Here is a 26,115-nt window from a genome sequence, read left to right as displayed (position 1 = left end):
CCCTTGTCTCAGGTACCACTGTCTCAGGTACCACTGTCTCAGGTACCCTTGTCTCAGGTACCACTGTCTCAGGTCCCTCTGTCTCAGGTCCCACTGTCTCAGGTCCCACTGTCTCAGGTACCAATGTCTCAGGTACCACTGTCTCAGGTACCACTTTCTCAGGTGTTCTCTGGCTCTCATCTCAAGGTAAACATGCAATGGGGGGTGGGGGGGGAGGGGGGATGGTTCCAGATATTTTGATTCAGATGAAGCCTTTAAAAAAAAACAAAAAAAAAAAACAAACAACCAAAACTATTTTCAGCACTGAAAGATCTAATAATTAAAAAGGCAACGGGGAAAAATAAATAAATCAGTAATCGCAGTTGAATTTTTGCTTTGTTTGTTTGTTGTTGTTGCTATAAAATGTTTTGACGAGAAAATTGCTGAGATAAAAATGTATTTTCTGTCGTTTTCGAGCGTGTTCGTCATCGTTATTAAAACCACATTGATAGTGTCATTTGTATTTTATTTCTTTCGTTTATGTTATGAACTAATCCTAAATATAGAACAAAAAATATAAAAGGATAAAAATTAAAATCGAATCGCAAGGAGTCAAATTTGTTTTTGTGTGTTTTCAGCTCGACGTCAAAGGAAAACAGCAGATCAAGATTTGTGTGAGATGATTTGTCCGTCTCTATGATGGACTTCCGTTTTGTTGTGCTATTATTATCTCTGTGTTTTCATTGGTCAAATCAGTCGGTAGGTGAACTTAAAGGTGTAATATATTAATTAGACGAATCATTAAATTAGAAGCTTTTACCCGGGCCCCCAATGCCCAGATATCTGTCGGTTTGTCTGTTAAAAATCATCTTGTCAATTAATTATGTAGATTTCTGAAAGTAAACTTTATGCTATTTACATGCTTTTACTTAACTCACTTCCTCGTCAGTCGTCAGTCTGTCTAGGTCGAAACGGCCGAGCGAAATTTCGGACACTTGTCACTGACAGATACGGTTCATAGTTGGAACGTGGGTCAAGACATGAAGACAATGCATCGTGACATTCAATTTCACTTAATTGGATGCCTAATTAATTTTTTATGAATGAATTAAAATTTTGACCGAATTAGTACGCAGTTCTAGCCACACGCGTCATCACGGCAAAAGCGCGTTATCACGTTCAATAGGCGCGCAATGGTTTTTATTCATGTAACTCTATTGTAAATAAAAACATGTAAAGTACTAAAAAAAATTCATAAAAAACGTTTTATAACAAGCTTTTATGTAATGATGCACTAAAAAGTAGAAAATAAATTATACACCACTATTTCAATTACTATAAAGAAAAGCGTGGGTCTCATCCTAAATATTAGTAAAGGTATCCAATAGATATTAAAGTGACCCACGCTTTTCTTTATAGTTATTTAAATAGTAGTGTATAATTTATTTTCTACTTTTTAGTGCACCATTACATAAAAGCTTGTTATTAAAACGTTTTTATGAATTATTTATTTATTTATATTTTTCATCCCAGTATACACATAGGGTTAAAGATTTTGATTTTTTTGTATCACAGTGTCATAAAAAGAAAAAAAAATATCTAGTCGGCCCTATTATATTTCACATTTTCTTTCTAACTATTAATATTTCGTTTGTTTAAAAAATCGAACAAAAGTATTCAAAATTTTAGAAACGATCGATTTAACTCGTTTTTTTTTCTAACTACTTGTTGAAAATTAAAAGACATTTCATTATTTTAAAAGCTACTAATCACCATAATCAGTGGAATGTCTCTGAGTCCACCCAGCTCTGATGGGTACCTAATTTACGTTAGGGAAACAAAGGCGTCTAGGCATAGTGCTGACCACACTATCCCTTCATATGCCGAGGTCTCTGAAGCAGATGAACTCTACTTCATCTGTCCCCTGTATCTTGGGCACGAACGGGAAAAGAATATGATGATGAATCATCATATTGATCACATACGTCTTTTGTTTAATTTTGAAAATTGGAAGGTTATAAAATTAATAAACTCTGTACTGTAAACAAAAATAAATATCACGTGATTTAGTTGTTGACCCTTGTGTTTTGTGTATCACGTGACCCAGACGAACGTAGCCCCGCCCCCTGACATCATGCTCTCGACGATCGATGTGGAGGTGAACGAGAAGGAGGACAGGCAGATTGACCTGCACGGGGGCGCGCTGGTCACGTGTGCGGACGACGACCCCTCCCGGGCGTACATCGCCACTGTGACGCCCAGCTCCCCCTGTGGGAAGAAATGTTTTCAGCTGCAGCCCTGTGGAGGCGCCGGCAACGCTTCAGGTTGGTGGAGGTGGGGGTGTAGGGGGTGAGGGTGTAGGGGGTGGGGGCGCTGGCAACGCCTCAGGTTGGTAGAGGTTTTGTTTCATTTATTTGATGTGGGGGTGTGGGAGGTGTAGGAGTGGGATGGAGGTGTAGGGGTGGGGTGTAGGAGGTGGGGGTGTAGGGAGTGGGGACGCCGGCAACGCTTCAGGTTTGTGGTTTTGTTTGAAACTGGTGGAGGTGGGGGTGTAGGGATGGGGTGTAAGAGATAAGGGTGTAGGTGGTGGGGGTGTAGGAAGTAGACAATATTTCAAGTATTTTAGCCCTATGACGTCTGGGGTGGGTGGGATAAGGAAGAGAAAAGGGGCGGGGGAAACAGCAATCTTTTGTCATTCTTGTTTGGTAAATTACTTTAATACAAATCCCTGTCTGTATTTTCTATCATTTTAAATCAGACTGTAACCCATTGCCCCACAGAATTCTGCCTGTATTTCCTACCAAGCGAGGGGTCCCTCAACTACGTCTCCGCCCCCGCCTACACGCTGAGCATTGGCTGCACTGATGACGTAGAACCGACGTCATTCAAGACCATGACGGTGACCGTGGTGCCAAACACACCCCCAGTCTTCGTCCCAGCCACGCCCTTGACTGGTAAGTCACGTGATCTAAAGTTGACTTGTAAAAAAAAATAAAAAATTTGGCCATAAACAATAGTACAACTTTTTAGCCACTGAAACATTAAAACTCTGGCCACACCTAGCATTGCAACTTTGGCTATATCTAACATTAAAAGGTTGGCCTTAATTTTAAAATCTGGCCACATGCAACCTTAAAACTTTGGCCACATGTAAAATTAACACGTTGGCCAAATGTAACATTAAAACTTTGACCACATGTAAAATAAAAATTATGACCACATGCAACATAAAAATTTGGACCACATGTAATATAAAAACCCTGGCCACATGTAACATACAAACTTTGGCCACATGTAATATAAAAACCCTGGCCACATGTAACATACAAACTTTGACCACATGTAATATAAAAACCCTGGCCACAGGTAAAATTAACCCGTTGGCCAAATGTAGCATTGAACATTTGGCCACATGTAGCATAAAAACCAAATTAAACCTTTCAGCCAGTGTGACCGTGGATGGGTCAGCGACCAAAGCCGGCACTGTACTCTATGACGTCAACGCCAACGACATCGACGGCGACCCGATCTACTACACAGCAACATACAGCCCGCTGACCAGCTACATCAGCACAGGCCTAAGTAAGTGTTCACATTACACTACACAGCCCTAGGCCGGTGTTCACATTAAACTGAAAAACCAATAGCGTTCACATTACACTACATCATCCAAGTTTTAAAAAAAATTAATAAAAAACGTTTTAATTTTAATCGTGGGTCACTTTAGTACTTTAGTACCTATTGGATACCTTTACTAATATTTGAGAAGAGACCCACGCTTTTCTTTATAGTAATTTAAATAGTAGTGTATAATTTATTTTCTACTTTTTAGTGCATCATTACATAAAAGCTTGTTATTAAAACGTTTTTTATGAATTTTTTTTCAGTACTTTACATGTTTTATTTGCAATAGTGTTACAAGACTAAAAACCATTGCGCGTCTATTGAACGTGATAGCGCAGCTATTAAACCTGATTGAACGTGATGACGTATGTGGTGTGGTTGAATAGACATGCCTACTAATTCAGTCCAAATTTTAATTAATTCATAAAAAATTAATTAGGCATCCAATTAAGTCAAATTTAGATTCAGATTGCATTGTCTTCATGTCTTGACCCACGTGCCAACTGTGAATCGTATCGGTCAAGTAGAACTGTCCGAATTTTCACTCCTGCGTTTCCATCTAGACTGACGACAGACTGTCGACAGAGTGTCGACAGAGGAAGTGAGTTAAATAAAAGCTTGTAAAAAGCGTTACCTTTATGACCATGTACTGAAGTGAGGCCTATTTGAATGTTTCAATAAAACTTACTTATACAAACATACAGTAGGCTACTTATAAAACTAACACCAAAACATAAAATTTCACCCGGCAGCAAATGGCGAGATTCGCGCCACAAATGACCTCAAGTACGTCTGCCAAAGTTCCATCACGGCTACCATCAAAGCCACCGACAACTACAACCCGCCCATCACAAAAACTGTGGAGATCACACTCAATCGTAAGCTGAACAGATGACATGTGACATTTAGTTAGTGACATGACATGTAACATACAGATATTGACATGTGACATTCAGTTAATGATATGAAGTGTAACATACAATTGACATGACATGTGACATGCAGTTGATGATATGACATGACATCATTTAGTTAATGACATGACATGTGACATACAATAAGTGGTATGTCACGTGATATACAGCTACTGACATGACATGCGACTCTTGTTCATGACATGACATGTGATATACATTTAGTGACATATCAAGGGACATAAAGTTAATGACATCTTATAGTTAGTGACGTCACAAGTGACATGGTACACATAGCGCCGTGCGAGACCGTACAGCTAATGACATGACATGTGACATACAGTTCGATAACACGATATGCGACATACAGGTAGAGTACAGTCAAGTGACAGACAGTTACTGCCATGTCATATGACATACAGTTAAATTACATGACATGTGACGTTGAGTTAGATGACATGTCATGTGACATACAGCTAGTGCCATGACAGCGCCACCATTACTGACACATCCTACCGTCTGCCCCAGCCCACAACACGCCCCCCACCATCACCAACCTGGACACCACCATCCCAGTGGAAGAGAACTCTGGCGCGCTAAAAACCGTTCTGACGCTCGGCATGGTAGACGACGGCATCGGCACCGTCTCCTGCAAGATGTCGTCGGTCTCGGACGCCGGACTGGAGATGTACAAGCTGGTCATGCCCGGTGAGTCTATTTTTAGATTGGGGGGTCATCGGTGACGTAGGGTTGGAGCTGTGACGTCATCTCGGCGGTGACGTAAGGAGACAGTAAGAAGTTTAGCCCTAACCTAAACCATATCCATGAACCTAACCCCTAATACTAATCTTGACCGTAATTTTAACACAATGCACACAACTTAACACTAACCCAAATCCTAACATCGATAACGGATGTAAAAAGTTGAATACACTTCTGTGCTGTCATCTTTATGTTGTCGGAACCAAAGGCACTAAGTAGTTCACGCATACACCATGAAAACAGGTTTCACTATATCTACTATGTGTATGACTGTTCAAAATATCAGACGTTATGTTAAAATAGCACAAAAATTACTTAACCTCACTCAAAAATGAATTAAAATAAACCGGGAGTGATCTCCCCTAAACTTTCTCGAATATTCTTATATAAAATAACAGGGGATGGGAACTCGGGCTATAGACATGATTTTTAATCCATTTTAAATACTTAAAGTTTTAAAAATAGAATAAAATCTCGTAGACAAATTAATTGCACACCAAGTGAACGCCAAATAAAAAAGCGCATAATGGTGCGCAATATTATTATTACTTTTAAAATTTACATTAGTTTTTTGAGAAATCGGAAGTAGCGTAAAGTACTACTTCCAGTCAACGGAAATGACTCAAAATTTGATAGAAGGTAGAGAATTAGATCTTTTACTTACATATGAAATTTCATTTATCTATCTGAAATAGTACTCAACTTATAGGCTTTTGAAAAATTCAAAGTAGGAAAAGTACCACTTCCGGTTATCGGAAATCGCTCAAAAGTTGATACGGATCTACGATTTTGATAAAATACTTATATATGAAATTTCATCAACCTAGCTGTAACGGTTCTCAAGTTATCGTGTTTACACACGGACAGACAGACACACAGACACACAGACACACAGACAGACACACAGACATACGGACAAGATTGCAAAATTATGTTTTTCCGTATCAGTGAGGTGTGAAACGTCGAGATTTGTAAAAATCTCGATTTTTTTTTTTTTGCACGATTACAAGACTTTCTCTATACTTCGTATATACGAGAAAGTAAAAAAATATGTTTTCCAGCGTAGTTTTAAACCTTTAAACTATGAGTATGATAAACTGTCAATAACAGCTTATCTCAATAACCAGCTTTATTTTATTTAATTATTAACTACTATTTAGTCAGCATCAATAACCACCTGTACCCAGAGTTTCTTCAAGTGCCCCCCCCCCCCCTCCCCCTACCCTCGGAGAAAAAAGTCTGGAAGAAACACTGCCTGTACCAGCATGAATTTAACATCCCCGAATGAACCATTAGCCCCAGTTAACTTTTACAAATTTACCACCAAGACAACTTCTAATGTAAAACTTTATAACCACTGAATCAATCACACTGACCTCTATCAACTAATATTTACCACCTGTGACTTCACCAAAACCTACCGTTGGTTCAACAATTTAACGTCTTCATTACACTCAATCAGTTACCACCTTCATAATATTCAACATTTTACCATCTTCGAGGGAAACATTCACCCCCCTCTGCTATCAACTATTTACCACCCTTGAGTCAAGTATTAACCCCTCCTGCTATCAACTATTAACTACCCTCAATCAACTATTAACCCCTCCTGCTGTCAACAATTAACCACCTTGGCACCAACCATTAACCACTTCTGCCCTAGGCTACCAGCTCCAGACGAAAATTGACCCCAACTACGAGAGGTCAGACACCCGCAGTGTCAAACTCTACTTCGACTGCACGGACGGGTACTGCTCCTCCCCCACCTACTCGCTCACCCTAAACGTGCAGAACATCAACGAGCAGTGCTCGCTCACACCCTCAGTTCGCAGCGAAATCAAAGTGTATGAGGGCGATGTAAGTTCATGTTTGTGTATGAGGGTGATGTAAGTTGATGTTCGTGTGTACATAGTGTATGAGGGCGATGTAAGTTGATGTTCGTGTGTACTCAGTGTATGAGGGCGATGTAAGTTGATGTTCGTGTGTACTCAGTGTATTAGGGCGATGTAAGTTGATGTTCGTGTGTACATAGTGTATGAGGGCGATGTAAGTTGATGTTCGTGTGTACTCAGTGTATGAGGGCGATGTAAGTTGATGTTCGTGTGTACTCAGTGTATGAGGGCGATGTAAGTTGATGTTCGTGTGTACTCAGTGTATGAGGGCGATGTAAGTTGATGTTCGTGTGTACTCAGTGTATGAAGGCGACGTAAGTTGATGGCGAAATATTTGTTTTTGTGTGTGAAATTATGAGGGCGGTGTAAGTTAGTGGCGAAATATTTGTTCGTGTGTACTCAGTGTATAAAGGCGACGTAAGTTGATGGCGAAATATTTGTTCGTGTTTGTTGAGTTGTTAAATGTGGCCAGATACTTCTGTAGCTGAAATATGAATCATGCCAGGTTGGAACCGTCTGAATTTAGTATGTTAGACGGTAACCAACTTCTCAATGTGGCAAAGTTTACTAGATGATATGCCAGGTTTTTAATTTCTGAACACAGTATGCCAGGATTTAACACACAAAAAATATTTGCGGAATTTTGCCTGTTTGTATCTACCTTGACTTCTGTTCCAGATTTCTTGTGTTTAAACTCAGTATGCCAGTTTTTTAGTGTTTAAACTCAGTATGCCAGTTTTTAGTGTCTGACCTCAGTATGCCAGTGTGTAACCAGCCACTGCACCCCCCCCCCCCCAGATTGTGGCAGACACCGGCGTGACCCTGTACGACCAGGACATTGGCGACACCCACGTCTACACGAAAACCTCAGGCCCCAACGAGTTTAATGTGGACCCAGGGTCGGGCAGTATCGTGTCCACGTCTACCATAGACATTGACAAGGTGAGTGTCTGTCTACAGAGTCATGGTCAGTATCGTGTCCACGTCTACCATAGACATTGACAAGGTGAGTGTCTGTCTACAGAGTCATGGTCAGTATCGTGTCCACGTCTACCATAGACATTGACAAGGTGAGTGTCTGTCTACAGAGTCATGGTCAGTATCGTGTCCACGTCTACCATAGACATTGACAAGGTGAGTGTCTGTCTACATAGAGGGTCTACCATAGACATTGACAAGGTGAGTGTCTGTCTACATAGTGGGTCTACCATGGACATTGACAAGGTGAGTGTCTGTCTACATAGTGGGTCTACCATGGACATTGACAAGGTGAGTGTCTATTGTTACGACCCCCTTCTCTAATCCTTTCGAACTAGTCAGGGAATCGTAAACAATAAGAAGAAAATAAAAATAAATAAATGCCAACTTCAGTGATCTCTATTTATTGCCACAAAATACAACACCTAACATTAACCCGCCACCAAAGTACAACAATCAGAAATATACACAACTAGCTACACAAACTAAAGTCCTTAGAACGACTACCCTACTTGTCCCTAACTGTCTAGCCTAGCCTAGGTCTAATACATGTCGTGGCTTTCCACTAGCTCACAGAGACCACCCATGTCTGTCTCCTCTAGACCTAGCTATCCGAGACGAGTCCGTCCGTCTCCGAGTGTGTGTCCGAGTGTGTCTCCGTGTGTGTGTCCCGAGTCTACCCTCCTAAAGTACTCGTCCCCCGTTCTTCACCGTGGGAACAATTTTAATTAGCCTGATCCTAGGTCAGATCCGTCCATGACGGTCCCCTCGGTCCCGTCCGATCTGGGAGGCTTTCCCAGCCATAAACCACGGACCGTCACTAGCCTAGGTCAAGCATCAACGGTCAGCCCGTGGTGTCACCAGGTAATTAATGGGCTGTTGGCCACGTTACTACCCGAGTCCCGAAGACTACAATTCTGCCACGCCCACAGCGTGGAAACTAATCCGTGGTGTGGCCGTCAACTGCGTCAATACCCCCAGACTCTCACGGCCTATACTTGCCAGTGCATGAACAAGCCTAAGCATTTCATTTTAATTACCTGGCCCTCCTCGATGGGGTCAAACACAGGTAAAGATCCCTTGGGATCGTAACACTATCTACATAGTGGGTCTACCATAGACATTGACAAGGTGAGTGTCTGTCTACAAAGCGATCGTCAACTTAGACAAGGTGTCTGTCTATAGGGTGAACATAGACAAGGTTAGTCTACAAGAATGTGATAAAAATAGCGTAGATAACTTAATATTTCCACAGTACGTTTTGATATAGGGAAGTTAAATATAACAGCCTATGTATTAAGTGGAGTAAAGATCCAGGTGTCTTTCACAAATTAAAACATTACGAACTAGAGGAGGGGGGTGGGGCTTTCTGTGACATTTTGTAACGTGGGTCATGCTTCGGATTAAAAAATTGTCAGTATTAAGTAGAGATTAGCTATATTTTAATACGAGCTGACAGTTAACAGTGGATTCCAAGGGAGAAAAATAACATCATCGTTAGGCTAGTACTTCAGATTAAAAAATTGTGTTGCAAAAAACAAAAAAGACCCCCCCCCCTCTTTCCGCACCCCCCCCCACCAAAAAAAAACAACAATAAAGACATAGCCGAGTCTCAGATTGAAGTTTTTTTTAGTGTTGACGTTTTAGGGCGATTTGAGCCAATTGGGAGAAACATCGGTGTAAAAAACTCCGGGGAAAAGAGTGATCGCTCCTAACTGTACTATAATGTTATAATACGCCTATACAACAACCATGAAAATAGACAAAACTAACGGTCACTTAATTTTCCAAGAACACACAGGTCAAGTACTACACAGTCGGGTACAAGGCCACGGACAAGGGCGGTCTGTCCTGTACAGCGACCGTGACCTTGGCCGTGTACGACGCAAACGACAACCCGCCCTACTTCACCAACAGCCCCTACACCATGGCTGCCACAGAGTGTACGGAGTTAGGGAGTGTCATTGGTGAGTTATAAATGGGGAGTGTCATTGGTGAGTTATAAATGGGGAGTGTCATTGGTGAGTTATAAATGGGGAGTGTCATTGGTGAGATATAAATGGGGAGTGTCATTGGTGAGTTATAAATGGGGAGTGTCATTGGTGAGTTATAAATGGGGAGTGTCATTGGTGAGTTATAAATGGGGGGTGTCATTGGTGAGTTATAAATGGGGAGTGTCATTGGTGAGTTATAAATGGGGAGTGTCATTGGTGAGTTATAAATGGGGGGTGTCATTGGTGAGTTATAAATGGGGGGTGTCATTGGTGAGTTATAAATGGGAAGTGTCATTGGTGAGTTATAAATGGGGGGTGTCATTGGTGAGTTATAAATGGGGAGTGTCATTGGTGAGTTATAAATGGGGGGTGTCATTGGTGAGTTATAAATGGGGAGTGTCATTGGTGAGTTATAATTGGGGGGTGTCATTGGTGAGTTATAAATGGGGGGTGTCATTGGTGAGTTATAAATGGGGGGTGTCATTGGTGAGTTATAAATGGGGGGTGTCATTGGTGAGTTATAAAATGGGGAGTGTCATTGGTGAGTTATAAATGGGGGGTGTCATTGGTGAGTTATAAATGGGGAGTGTCATTGGTGAGTTATAAATGGGGGGGGGGTGTCATTGGTGAGTTATAAATGGCCGGTGTCATTGGTGAGTTATAAATGGGGAGTGTCATTGGTGAGTTATAAATGGGGGGTGTCATTGGTGAGTTATAAATTGGGGGTGTCATTGGTGAGTTATAAATGGGGAGTGTTATTGGTGAGTTATAAATGGGGGGTGTCATTGGTGAGTTATAAATGGGGAGTGTCATTGGTGAGTAATAACGTTCTAACTATGATGACATCTGACATAACGTTCTAACTGATGACATCTGAAATAACGTTCTAACTTTGATGACATCTGTAATAACGTTCTAAGTTTGATGACATCTGACATAACGTTCTAAGTTTGATGACATCTGTAATAGCGTTCTAATTTTGATGAAATCTGACATAACGTTCTGTTTGATGACATCTGGAATAACGTTCTAAGTTTGATGACATCGGACATAACGTTCTAACTTTGATGCCATCTGTAATAACGTTCTAACTTTGATGACATCTGTAATAACATTCTAAGTTTGATGACATCCGACATAACGTTCTAACTATGATGACATCTGTAATAACGTTCTAAGTTTGATGACATCTGACATAACGTTCTAACTTTGATGACATCTGTCATAATGTTCTAAGTTTGATGACATCTGTAATAACGTTCTAAGTTTAATGACATATGTAATAACGTTCTAACTTTGATGACATCTGTAATAACGTTCTAAGTTTGATGACATCTGACATAACGTTCTAAGTTTGATGACATCTGACATAACGTTCTAAGTTTGATGACATCTGTAATAACGTTCTAAGTTTAATGACATATGTAATAACGTTCTAACTTTGATGACATCTGTAATAACGTTCTAAGTTTGATGACATCTGTAATAACGTTCTAACTTTGATGACATCTGACATAACGTTCTAACTTTGATGACATCTGTAATAACATTCTAAGTTTGATGACATCTGTAATAACGTTCTAACTTTGATGACATCTGTAATAACGTTCTAACTTTGATGACATCTGACATAACGTTCTAAGTATGATGACATCTGTAATAACGTTTTGTCTTTGATGACATGTGTCATAACGTTCTAAGTTTGATGACATCTGTAATAACGTTCTAACTTTGATGACATCTGACATAACGTTCTAACTGATGACATCTGTAATAACGTTCTAACTTTGATGACATCTGTAATAACGTTCTAAGTTTGATGACATCTGACATGACGTTCTTACTTTGATGACATCTGACATGACGTTCTAACTTTGATGACATCTGTAATAACGTTCTAACTTTGATGACATCTGTAATAACGTTCTAAGTTTGATGACATCTGACATAACGTTCTAAGTTTGAATACATCTGTAATAACGTTCTAAGTTTAATGACATATGTAATAACGTTCTAACTTTGATGACATCTGTAATAACGTTCTAACTTTGATGACATCTGTAATAACGTTCTAACTTTGATGACAACTGACATAACGTTCTAACTTTGATGACATCTGTAATAACGTTCTAACTTTGATGACATCTGACATAACGTTCTAAGTATGATGACATCTGTAATAACGTTTTATCTTAGATGACATGTGTCATAACGTTCTAAGTTTGATGACATCTGTAATAACGTTCTAACTTTGATGACATCTGACATAACGTTCTAACTGATGACATCTGTAATAACGTTCTAACTTTGATGACATCTGTAATAACGTTCTAAGTTTGATGACATCGGACATAACGTTCTAACTTTGATGCCATCTGTAATAACGTTCTAACTTTGATGACATCTGTAATAACATTCTAAGTGTGATGACATCTGACATAACGTTCTAACTTTGATGACATCTGTCATAACGTTCTAAGTTTGATGACATCTGTAATAACGTTCTAAGTTTAATGACATATGTAATAACGTTCTAACTTTGATGACATCTGTAATAACATTCTAAGTTTGATGACATCTGTAATAACGTTCTAACTTTGATGACATCTGTAATAACGTTCTAACTTTGATGACATCTGACATAACGTTCTAAGTATGATGACATCTGTAATAACGTTTTATCTTTGATGACATGTGTCATAACGTTCTAAGTTTGATGACATCTGTAATAACGTTCTAACTTTGATGACATCTGACATAACGTTCTAACTGATGACATCTGTAATAACGTTCTAACTTTGATGACATCTGTAATAACGTTCTAAGTTTGATGACATCTGACATGACGTTCTTACTTTGATGACATCTGACATGACGTTCTAACTTTGATGACATCTGTAATAATGTTCTAACTTTGATGACATCTGTAATAACGTTCTAAGTTTGATGACATCTGACATAACGTTCTAACTTTTATGACATCTGACATAAAATTCTAACTTTTATGACATCTGACATAACTTTCTAACTTTGATGACATCTGACATAACCTTCTAACTTTGATCAAATCTGTAATAACGTTCTAACTTTGATGACATCTGTAATAACGTTCTAAGTTTGATGACATCTGACATAACGTTCTAACTTTGACGACATCTGACATAACGTTCTAAGTTTGATGACATCTGAAATAACGTTCTAAGTTTAATGACAACTGTAATAACGTTCTAACTTTGATAACATCTGACATAACGTTCTAACTTTGATGACATCTGACATAACGTTCTAAGTTTGATGACATCTGACATAACGTTCTAAGTTTGATGACATCTGTAATAACGTTCTAAGTTTAATGACATATGTAATAACGTTCTAAGTTTGATGACATCTGTAATAACGTACTAACTTTGACGTCATCTGACATAACGTTCTAACTTTGATGACATCTGACATAACGTTCTAAGTTTGATGACATCTGTAATAACGTTTTATCTTTGATGACATGTGTCATAACGTTCTAAGTTTGATGAAATCTGTAATAAAGTTCTAACTTTGATGACATCTGACATAACTTTCTAACTTTGATGACATCTGTAATAACGTTCTAACTTTGATGACATCTGACATAACGTTCTAAGTATGATGACATCTGTAATAACGTTCTAACTTTGATGCCATCTGTAATAACGTTCTAACTTTGATGACATCTGTAATAACATTCTAAGTGTGATGACATCTGACATAACGTTCTAACTTTGATGACATCTGTAATAACGTTCTAAGTTTAATGACATATGTAATAACGTTCTAACTTTGATGACATCTGTAATAACGTTCTAAGTTTGATGACATCTGACATAACGTTCTAAGTTTGATGACATCTGACATAACGTTCTAAGTTTGAATACATCTGTAATAACGTTCTAAGTTTAATGACATATGTAATAACGTTCTAACTTTGATGACATCTGTAATAACGTTCTAACTTTGATGACATCTGTAATAACGTTCTAACTTTGATGACAACTGACATAACGTTCTAACTTTGATGACATCTGTAATAACGTTCTAACTTTGATGACATCTGACATAACGTTCTAAGTATGATGACATCTGTAATAACGTTTTATCTTAGATGACATGTGTCATAACGTTCTAAGTTTGATGACATCTGTAATAACGTTCTAACTTTGATGACATCTGACATAACGTTCTAACTGATGACATCTGTAATAACGTTCTAACTTTGATGACATCTGTAATAACGTTCTAAGTTTGATGACATCGGACATAACGTTCTAACTTTGATGCCATCTGTAATAACGTTCTAACTTTGATGACATCTGTAATAACATTCTAAGTGTGATGACATCTGACATAACGTTCTAACTTTGATGACATCTGTCATAACGTTCTAAGTTTGATGACATCTGTAATAACGTTCTAAGTTTAATGACATATGTAATAACGTTCTAACTTTGATGACATCTGTAATAACGTTCTAAGTTTGATAACATCTGACATAACGTTCTAAGTTTGATGACATCTGACATAACGTTCTAAGTTTGAATACATCTGTAATAACGTTCTAAGTTTAATGACATATGTAATAACGTTCTAACTTTGATGACATCTGTAATAACGTTCTAACTTTGATGACATCTGACATAACGTTCTAACTTTGATGACATCTGTAATAACGTTCTAACTTTGATGACATCTGACATAACGTTCTAACTTTGATGACATCTGACATAACGTTCTAACTTTGATCACAGCTGTAATAACGTTCTAACTTTGATGACATCTGTAATAACGTTCTAAGTTTGACGACATATGACATAACGTTCTAACTTTGATGACATCTGACATAACGTTCTAAGTTTGATGACATCTGTAATAACGTTCTAAGTTTGATGACATCTGTAATAGTTTGATGACATCTGACATAACGTTCTAACTTTGATGACATCTGTGATAACGTTCTAAGTTTGACGACATCTGTGATAACGTTCTAACTTTGATGACATCTGACATAACGTTCTAACTTTGATGACATCTGTAATAACGTTCTAACTTTGATGACATCTGACATAACGTTCTAAGTATGATGACATCTGTAATAACGTTTTATCTTAGATGACATGTGTCATAACGTTCTAAGTTTGATGACATCTGTAATAACGTTTTATCTTTGATGACATGTGTCATAACGTTCTAAGTTTGATGAAATCTGTAATAACGTTCTAACTTTGATGACATCTGACATAACGTTCTAACTTTGATGACATCTGTAATAACGTTCTAACTTTGATGACATCTGACATAACGTTCTAAGTATGATGACATCTGTAATAACGTTCTAACTTTGATGCCATCTGTAATAACGTTCTAACTTTGATGACATCTGTAATAACATTCTAAGTGTGATGACATCTGACATAACGTTCTAACTTTGATGACATCTGTAATAACGTTCTAAGTTTAATGACATATGTAATAACGTTCTAACTTTGATGACATCTGTAATAACGTTCTAAGTTTGATGACATCTGTAATAACGTTCTAACTTTGATGACATCTGACATAACGTTCTAACTTTGATGACATCTGTAATAACGTTCTAACTTTGATGACATCTGACATAACGTTCTAACTTTGATGACATCTGACATAACGTTCTAACTTTGATCACAGCTGTAATAACGTTCTAACTTTGATGACATCTGTAATAACGTTCTTAGTTTGATGACATCTGTAATAACGTTCTAAGTTTGATGACATCTGTAATACTTTGATGACATCTGACATAACGTTCTAACTTTGATGACATCTGTGATAACGTTCTAAGTTTGATGACATCTGTCATAACGTTCTAAGTTTGATGACATCTGTAATAACGTTCTAAGTTTAATGACATATGTAATAACGTTCTAACTTTGATGACATCTGTAATAACGTTCTAAGTTTGATGACATCTGACATAACGTTCTAACTTTGATGACATCTGACATAACGTTCTAACTTTGATGACATCTGACATAACGTTCTAACTTTGATCACAGCTGTAATAACGTTCTAACTTTGATGACATCTGTAATCACGTTCTTAGTTTGATGACATCTGTAATAACGTTCTAAGTTTGATGACATCTGTAATACTTTGATGACATCTGACATAACGTTCTTACTTTGATGACATCTGTGATAACGTTCTAACTTTGATTACATCTGTAATAACGTTCTAAGTTTGATGACATCTGACATAACGTTCTAAGTTTGATGACATCTGTAATAACGTTTTATCTTTGATGACATGTGTCATATCGTTCTAACTTTGATGACATCTGTAATAAAGTTCTAAGTTTGGTGACATCTGTAATAACGTTCTAAGTTTGATGACATCTGTAATAACGTTCTAAGTTTGATGACATCTGTAATAACGTTCTAAGTTTGATGACATCTATAATAACGTTCTAAGTTAGGTGACATCTGTAATAACGTTCTAACTTTTATGACATCTGACATAACGTTCTAACTTTGATGACATCTGACATAACGTTCTAACTTTGATCACAGCTGTAATAACGTTCTAACTTTGATGACATCTGTAATAACTTTCTAAGTTTGATGACATATGACATAACGTTCTAACTTTGATGACATCTGACATAACGTTCTAAGTTTGATGACATCTGTAATAACGTTCTAAGTTTGATGACATCTGTAATACTTTGATGACATCTGACATAACGTTCTAACTTTGATGACATCTGTGATAACGTTCTAAGTTTGATGACATCTGTAATAACGTTCTAAGTTTGATGACATCTGTAATAACGTTCTAAGTTCGATGACATCTGTAATAACGTTCTAAGTTTAATGACATATGTAATAACGTTCTAAGTTTGATGACATCTGACATAACGTTCTAAGTTTGATGACATCTGTAATAGCGTTCTAATTTTGATGACATCTGACATAACGTTCTAAGTTTGATGACATCTGTAATAGCGTTCTAATTTTGATGACATCTGACATAACGTTCTGTTTGATGACATCTGTAATAACGTTCTAAGTTTGATGACATCGGACATAACGTTCTAACTTTGATGACATCTGTAATAACGTTCTAACTTTGATGACATCTGTAATAACATTCTAAGTTTGATGACTTCTGACATAACGTTCTAACTTTGATGACATCTGTAATAACATTCTAAGTTTGATGACATCAGACATAACGTTCTAACTTTGATGACATCTGTAATCACGTTCTAACTTTGATGACATCTGTAATAACATTCTAAGTTTGATGACTTCTGACATAACGTTCTAAGTTTGATGACATCTGTAATAACATTCTAAGTTTGATGACTTCTGACATAACGTTCTAACTTTGATGACATCTGTAATAACGTTCTAACTTTGATGACATCTGTAATAACATTCTAAGTTTGATGACTTCTGACATAACGTTCTAACTTTGATGACATCTGTAATAACATTCTAAGTTTGATGACATCTGACATAACGTTCTAACTTTGATGACATCTGTAATAACGTTCTAAGTTTGATGACATCTGACATAACGTTCTAAGTTTGATGACATCTGTAATAGCGTTCTAATTTTGACGACATCTGATATAACGTTCTGTTTGATGACATCTGTAATTACGTTCTAAGTTTGATGACTTCGGACATAACGTTCTAACTTTGATGACATCTGACATAACGTTCTAACTTTGATGACATCTGTAATAACGTTCTAACTTTGATGACATCTGTAATAACATTCTAAGTTTGATGACATCTGACATAACGTTCTAACTTTGACGACATCTGTAATAACGTTCTAAGTTTGATGACATCTGACATAACGTTCTAAGTTTGATGACATCTGCCACAGGCCGTGTGAGTGGTGACGACGATGACTCGCCCTACCAGAGCAACGACAAGTTCACGTTTGGAGGGGGCGGGGACAAGATGGCCGTCATGTCCAACGGCAATGTCGTGCTGACCCAGCCGTGCATCGACGGGGAGTACTCGTCAGGTGAGGGGTAGAGGGGGAGTAGACAGGTAGGTGGGGTAGTACTTGTCAGGTAGGTGGTGGGAGTAGACAGGTAGGTGGGGGTGGGGGAGGTAGACAGGTAGGTGGGGGAGTACTTGTCAGGTAAGTGTGTGTATGTGGGGGGGGGGTAATCGTCAGAGAGGTGTGGGGGGGGGGTAGAGAGGTAGGTGGGGAGAGTAGACAGGTAGGTGGGGGAGTGCTCGTCAGGTAGATGGGGGGGAGTAGATAGGTAGGTGGGGCAGTATTCGCGAGGTAGGTAGGGGGGGGAGTTAAGTGTTTTACAACGTTTATATGCTTAAAACTAAAAAAAAATGTGTTCGTTTAAATCAAAATAAATTCCTTGATGAAGTTTAAACTGCTGGTATTGTTTACAGGTACAGCCACTATTGTCGACCAAGGGGAATACCCGGGGCCGCTGTCGGGGATACCTGCCACCATAACCATGACATGTGGGGTAGGTTTGTCTGTCATATGACATGTGGGGTAGGTTTGTCTGTCATATGACATGTGGGGTAGGTTTGTCTGTCATATGACATGTGGGGTAGGTTTTTCTGTCATATGACATGTGGGGTAGGTTTGTCATATGACATGTGGGGTAGGTTTTTCTGTCATATGACATGTGGGGTAGGTTCGTCATATGACATGTGGGGTAGGTTCGTCTGTCATATGACATGTGGGATAGGTTCGTCTATCATGACATGTGGGGTAGGTTTGTCTGTCATGACATGTAGGGTAGGTTCGCCTATCATATGACATGTGGGGTAGGTTTGTCATATGACATGTAGGGTAGGTTTGTCATATGACATGTAGGGTAGGTTTGTCATATGACATGTGGGATAGGTTCGTCTGTCATGACATGTGGGGTAGGTTCGCCTATCATATGACATGTGGGGTAGGTTTGTCTGTCATATGACATGTGGGGTAGGTTTGTCATATGACATGTGGGGTAGGTTTGTCATATGACATGTAGGGTAGGTTTGTCATATGACATGTGGGATAGGTTTGTCTGTCATCTGACGTGTGAGGTAAATTTGCCTGTCTTATGCCAATTTATACTTTTACTTCATCGAGCTAGTCAATTTTAATTAGTGTTTTTTTTAAAAATATCTTTTTAAATTGAAACTTTGGGGTGGGGGCTATATAAATTATATTTTAATAAAATATTTCTTTGAGTTTCGCGCCTCCCCCCCCCCCCTCCGATGGATGTCTGAAAGAAACTCTGCTTTTGAATATTTTAATGTCCATTGTTTTAAATCTAGGGATCAACACATCATTTTTGTTCGCTTCTCCAACCACTTTAGAGGCTATGGTCACATGACAAAATAAATTGTCCAACAAAAACTGTTCATTTAGCCAGCTCTACAATCCGACCTCCCTACACCGTCTGTACTTTTTCCCCACCCACAGCCCTGCCCGCCAACCACGCCAGCACCTACGCCAGCGCCAGTCGTCACCACCAAAGCACCCACCACGGCAGCACCAATCACCACCACCAAGAAGGCTACATCGACCTCTAGCAGCAGTGACCGTATCGCTGACCTCATGGCGTGGGTCATCCCAGCCGCCATTGGTGGGCTGATCTGGCTGGCCCTGACGGCCTACTTCATCTACCGCTATTGCTTCCCTTGCCGGAATCCATGCGCGGGACGATGCGCGCGCAAGTGGGTTTGGTTTTAATTTTAACGCATTGGAAATTTATAGTTTGTCAGATGATGGTTTACAAATTTTGAAGTTTGTCTTTGAGGCGATGTGTCGCAACACGCATTGTTACAAAGATAATTCAACACATCATTCTATACATCATTCTACACATTATTCTATACATCATTCTACACATTATTCTATACATCATTCTGCGCAATATTCATGACAATTGCCATTTTATAGAAGTTTTTAAAATTCTCTTATCGTTTCAACTTAATGTAATTTATTCTATAGTTGTATTACTTTCTTTTTGTTCAATTATGATCAATTTATTGTAATTTATTCTATTTTGGGGCTGTATACTTTAAGATATTTAAAGAAATTCATTTTTGTAGAAATCTCTTCAACTTTATGTAGATCTATGAGTTTATATTTTCTTTGCTACACTCTTCTCTAATTTCTATCTAAATTATTTATGATTTTTTTCCTGTATTCTATGTTTGTTCTGAAATGTTCTATTTTGTTCTATCTTTGTTCTAAATTGTTCTATTTTGTTCTATCTTTGTTCTTAATTGTTCTATCTTTGTTCTATCTTTGTTCTATTTTGTTCTATCTTTATTCTAAAATGTTCTATTTTGTTCTATCTTTGTTCTAAATTGTTCTATTTTGTTCTATGTTTGTTCTAAATTGTTCTATCTTTGTTCTAAATTGTTCTATCTTTGTTCTAAATTGTTCTATCTTTGTTCTAAATTGTTCTATCTTTGTTCTAAATTGTTCTATTATGTTCTATCTATGTTCTAAATTGTTCTATTTTGTTCTATCTTTGTTCTAAATTGTTCTATTTTGTTCTATGTTTGTTCTAAATTGTTCTATTTTGTTCTATGTTTGTTCTAAATTGTTCTATCTTTGTTCTAAATTGTTCTATCTTTGTTCTAAATTGTTCTATCTTTGTTCTAAATTGTTCTATCTTTGTTCTAAATTGTTCTATTTTGTTCTATGTTTGTTCAAAATTGTTCTATCTTTGTTCTAAATTGTTCTATCTTTGTTCTAAATTGTTCTATCTTTGTTCTAAATTGTTCTATCTTTGTTCTAAATTGTTCTATTTTGTTCTATCTTTGTTCTAAATTGTTCTATTTTGTTCTATCTTTGTTCTAAATTGTTCTATTTTGTTCTATCTTTGTTCTAAATTTTTCTATTTTGTTCTATGTTTGTTCTAAATTGTTCTATCTTTGTTCTAAATTGTTCTATCTTTGTTCTAAATTGTTCTATCTTTGTTCTAAATTGTTCTATCTTTGTTCTAAATTGTTCTATTTTGTTCTATGTTTGTTCTAAATTGTTCTATTTTGTTCTATCTTTGTTCTAAATTGTTCTATTTTTTTCTATGTTTGTTCTAAATTGTTCTATCTTTGTTCTAAATTGTTCTATCTTTGTTCTAAATTGTTCTATCTTTGTTCTAAATTGTTCTATCTTTGTTCTAAATTGTTCTATTTTGTTCTATCTTTGCTCTAAACTGTTCTATCTTTGTTCTAAATTGTTCTATTTTGTTCTATCTTTGTTCTAAATTGTTCTATTTTGTTCTATCTTTGTTCTAAATTGTTCTATTTTGTTCTATCTTTGTTCTAAATTGTTCTATTTTGTGCTATCTTTGTTCTAAATTGTTCTATTTTGTTCTATCTTTGTTCTAAATTGTTCTATTTTGTGCTATCTTTGTTCTATTTCCCCAGGCCAAAGGTCCCCAAACTAAAGCCCAAGCCTGAACCAAAACCACCGAAACCCCAGAAGCCGAAGCAGGTGGCGCCACCACCTCCACCCCCGCCACCTAAAGTTGTAACCCCTCCTCCCCCGCCACCACCCCCTGAACCAAAGTAAGTACACGATTAGAGTTAAAACTTAAGAACCAAAGCAACCATGAAATGCAAGGAAAACAAAATCTAGAAACAATAAGTTTAGTGTTAGAAGACGAAATGGGGCTTCATGAGTCAGGTGGTGATGTCCATAAATCATAGCGCCCAGTTAAATGAGAAGGGGTATCATACGATGTGACACCCATGGGTAAGGGATTTTTAAAAAAATTGGTTGGGGTAAGAATGGCACGTTGCATATATTTTTATTTCTTTAAAAAGAAACAACCACTGTGCCATTGTAGTATTCGGGTGTTTTTTTTTTATTCTGTGTGACGATAGAGGAGTGGAGGAATTTTTTTTACTTAAACTACGTGACGTCATTTAGAAACAAGCATTGAGTTCAAGTTTTAGTCATCTAAAAAATGTAGCTTCCATTTCCAAGGGAAACTCCTTGTCTTACTGACATTTACTTTGAGGAAACGACGACACATACTGAACACATACAGCACAAACATCAGGGGACACAATCAGGAAAATAAGACGTTATGTTTACTGACAGTTCACCTGCAACAAATCTTTTTTTTTTCATTTCAGACCCGACCCATATTTGTTTGGCTTCTGGAAAGAACGTAAGCATTGTTTCTTTCGGACATTTGTCTCCGGGGGTTGGTGTGTGTGTGTGTGTGGGGGGTACTTGTAAATTTTGGGAGGGGGGTATCAGAGATTAAAAGAGGGAGAGAAACTTAAGAAATTTTAATTTCCAAACTAATAAAAAAAAAAAAAAAAAAAAAAAAAAATCATAAAATTAACTTTATATTCCTCAGAATTATTTAAAAAAAAAAAAAAAAAAAAAAAAAAAAAAAAAAAAAAAAAAAAAAAAAAAAAAAAAAAAAACTAAAATTCTCAAAATGTACAAAATTCCCAAACTGTTCAAACCATTTTTGTCTAGAATACACGGACCAAGACCACCAGACCCAGCAGCCCGTGCGGGCCTCCAAGCCTCAGCCAATCGAGAACATGCCCCCAGCTGAAGTGGTACCCAGGGGCAACGCCGTACCCCCGGAGTACTTGAAACTCGGCAATCCGGGCCCAGGACAGATGAACCCCCCAGCGGCGCCCGCAAAACCCCCCGTTGTAGCCCAGGCGGCTCCCAAAAACAAAACCTGCATCATCTTGTAAAAAGTTTCCGGCTTGTTAAATAATTTAAAAAATGGAGTTGTTGAACATGAGGATTACCTCCCTTACCCTACCAAATGCTAAGTGAAGAAAATGTCGCTCGTTAAAATTGTAATTATTTTGTTTTATATATTTAAACACTTTTACTATTTTTATACATATTGATATACATACATCTAATCTACGTAAAATTTCAACATAATGTTTAGTTGTTGTTTTTTTAAATAAGGTATATAAATATCGATATTTCACGAGGAAAAATGTCTCTTAAAAATACATTTAAATAAATACAAGTATATATATATATATATATATATATATATATATATATATATATATATATATATATATATATATATATATATATATATATATATATATATATATATATATATAATGTATCTGGGCTTATATATGTAACTATACATATACATACTTATTTGTCGCTGCCAATGTTGTTAGCTTTTAAGCATTTTAATTTTAGCTCTAATATTTAGACAATTTTTTTTGTAAAATTTATTAATGTATCATGTCAGGTGTTATTCACCTATTTAATTTAAGTTCGCTCTACATCTTGGCGTTGACGACTGACAGTATCAAACTAGAATCTAGAACCAGTGCCTTAGTCTGCTTTTATAAATTTTAAAAATAAAAAACTGTTTTTGTAAAATAAATTTGTTTTCACACACGGAAGAAATCTGACTACCACCACGTGATTTCTATTTTTAACTATCCACGTCACCAAGATTTTAGTTTGTCTTTCCGTGTGACGCTAGCCTGTTCATGTTAACTCGTTAAATATTTTGACATTGTTAACTTTTCAAAAATTCAATCTCCTTAAAGTTTAACCGTGTAGAAATAAAAATTTTGTAAGTAAACCGACAAAGAGAAATTAAATGCTCTGCACTATCGATTATGTAAATCGATCTTTTAATTCGTGTTGTATATGCCGTTTGTTGTATGACAGGTGACCGTGTTGGGTCTGTCATCTTTTGTATGACGGGTGAATCCTGAAAAGTTTTGTCAGCTGAATCAAAAGTCACTGACAAAAATCGATGATCAATATTGAACTCGTGTTTTCGTAATGCCCTTATAGAACATACCATTGAACATTTACAGGTTATAATGTATGCCTACGGTTGGGTTAAAAAAAATACGCATTTTCGAGTACACAGAAAACCGGTCAATTTATGAAACCCTCCCCTCAATAGGAAGTGTATGTGTGTGTGTGTGAACGTGTCGATCCAAGGGCCTCATCAGTAAAACACCGAGTTAATTTAATATTAGATTACAACATAGTAGGCTAAACGGTGACTGCAGTTTTGACTTAGCACTGTACATGTCTAAGGCCACTATATTCTTGAGGGTGTGGTGGGGGGGGGGGGATAAGAATGTGAAAACAATGACTACAAACGTGTCGACCCAAGGGCCTCATCAGTAAAATACAGAGTTAATTTAATATTAGATTACAACATAGTAGGCTAAACGGTGACTGCAGTTTTGACTTAGCACTGTACATTAAAGCACGTCGTGTCTAGGGCCACTAAATTCTTGAGGGGGGGGATAGGAGGAGGTAAATATATGACTTATGAGTCCAGCCCATGGGGCCTCGGTGTTCGAGTGCAGAACCATGAAATTAAAATGAGTCACTGGAAATAAGATGAGCCATAATAAGGGATGAGCCGCGGGTTTTATGTTTAGATGGGGGTTTAAGTAGCTAACAATGGCGGACAGCGGTCGCTCAAGTTACCATCAACACTGTCAGTGGTACATGCTAATGTTAACAACATGAAAACTGTGATATAAGGTTAAATGATTTTTTTAATCCAAATATACACCTAGATCTAGTGAAAGAAGTATGTATGGCTGTTACAATATATTTTGATCGAATAGTATTAGTACGATCGTTATTTTAAAAGAACCACATTTTTCTGTAATAAATAATTTGTAATCACATATTTAGAACATTTTTTTAAAACGTGTTTTAAAGGTCGTTAGGGGGTTGTCCATAACTGGCGTTTAGCACGCCCGGGGGTGGGGTATCAGACTTTTGTGGCTGTGACGTGACGATAGCGAGGTCAAGGAGTGTGAAGAGAGTAAATTTTTTATTTGTGCAGAAGAAATTAGGAGAAAACCCGGTTAAATTGTGTTAGAATTATTATCATGGAGAGGGGGAGGAACATGGTCCTTTTCGGGAGGGGGGTGGGGGGAGGTCTTGCTTTTGGTGAAGGTGTGGTGTTTGTGGGGTAAAAATAGGCTGATACGTCATTTAAGGACGACCCCTTTATTTATGTACTTAAGTTTTTCCTTTAAAAAATTCCATGGTATCGTGTAAAGAACTATAACACCAAAATATTTTTAATTTTGACACGAAAACATGCTTTTCCTTTGTTACTGCGTTTTGAATTTTTTTTTAAATCCTAAAAAAATGTTTTTTTTGTTTTTTTGTGATCGTTTGAAATGTTTATGCCAAAATATTGACCTAAAGAAACATGAAAACATGCTTTAATTTGTTAGTACATTTAATTAATTTAAAAAAATGTTAATTAAACTTTTGTTATCATAATTTTTTTTTACACCAAAAGTTTAATAATGAAAATAAAAACACATTGAATCTTTTGTAACTGATTTATTCTACACAATAGTGTATTTTCTTAGGCTAATTCCATGTTGTCGATAAGTTACTTAATAAAGTGGTACGATTATATAATGTAATCTAGTGGTACGGTTATATAAGTTACTTAACATAATTGTACGGCTATATAAGTTAATATTGTGGTAAGGTTATATAAGTTACTTAATATAGTGGTAGGGCTATATCAATAACTTAATATAGTGGTACGGCTATATAAAGTTACTTAATATAGCAGTACAGTTATATTTTCTTCCGAGTCGCGTGACATCAAATTAGCAGCGATCTCATGCTTATAATGTGTCACATCTACTTCAAGACTGAAGTGTCCGTTATGAAAATCGCAAATCACCGATTTAAAGCATCACAAACCCTTTTATCGCCCCTGCCGTTTAGAGGCTAGCCAGATTTAAAAATTAGAAAATTAAAATACGTTTTCTCCAGTTGAACGCGCCTTAAAGTTCGAGACAGTTATATCTAATTATCTTTTCAATTTTTTTCTAAAGCCATTTCAATATAATTACGTCAACTTTTTGACTTTCGATACCGATTTATCGATCTTCCAGCGATTGATCTACCAGCGATTGATTCAGGCAAAAGACCTAT

The 26,115-nt window shown here is 37.0% G+C and overlaps 1 protein-coding gene across 1 annotated transcript; it reads left to right on the top strand.

The window, feature by feature from the left end:
* Window positions 1–616: 616 nt before the first annotated feature.
* Window positions 617–25,400, top strand: LOC131932836 (cadherin-4-like). Its single transcript, XM_059289743.1, has 15 exons — window positions 617–738; window positions 2,087–2,303; window positions 2,760–2,933; window positions 3,424–3,561; window positions 4,356–4,481; window positions 5,046–5,225; window positions 6,943–7,136; window positions 7,970–8,113; window positions 9,942–10,116; window positions 18,052–18,195; window positions 18,588–18,667; window positions 19,621–19,874; window positions 21,582–21,722; window positions 22,296–22,330; window positions 22,651–25,400. The coding sequence occupies exons 1-15, from the start codon at window positions 676–678 to the stop codon at window positions 22,878–22,880; spliced, it is 2,295 nt and encodes a 764-aa protein (XP_059145726.1). The 5' UTR covers window positions 617–675; the 3' UTR covers window positions 22,881–25,400.
* The last annotated feature ends 715 nt before the right edge of the window (window positions 25,401–26,115 follow it).

This window comes from Physella acuta, unplaced genomic scaffold (assembly GCF_028476545.2).
Source record: "Physella acuta isolate Inbredline_101_S28 unplaced genomic scaffold, ASM2847654v3 ptg002289l, whole genome shotgun sequence".
Lineage (NCBI taxonomy): Eukaryota > Metazoa > Mollusca > Gastropoda > Physidae > Physella > Physella acuta.
This window is presented reverse-complemented; position numbering and strand designations above follow the sequence as displayed.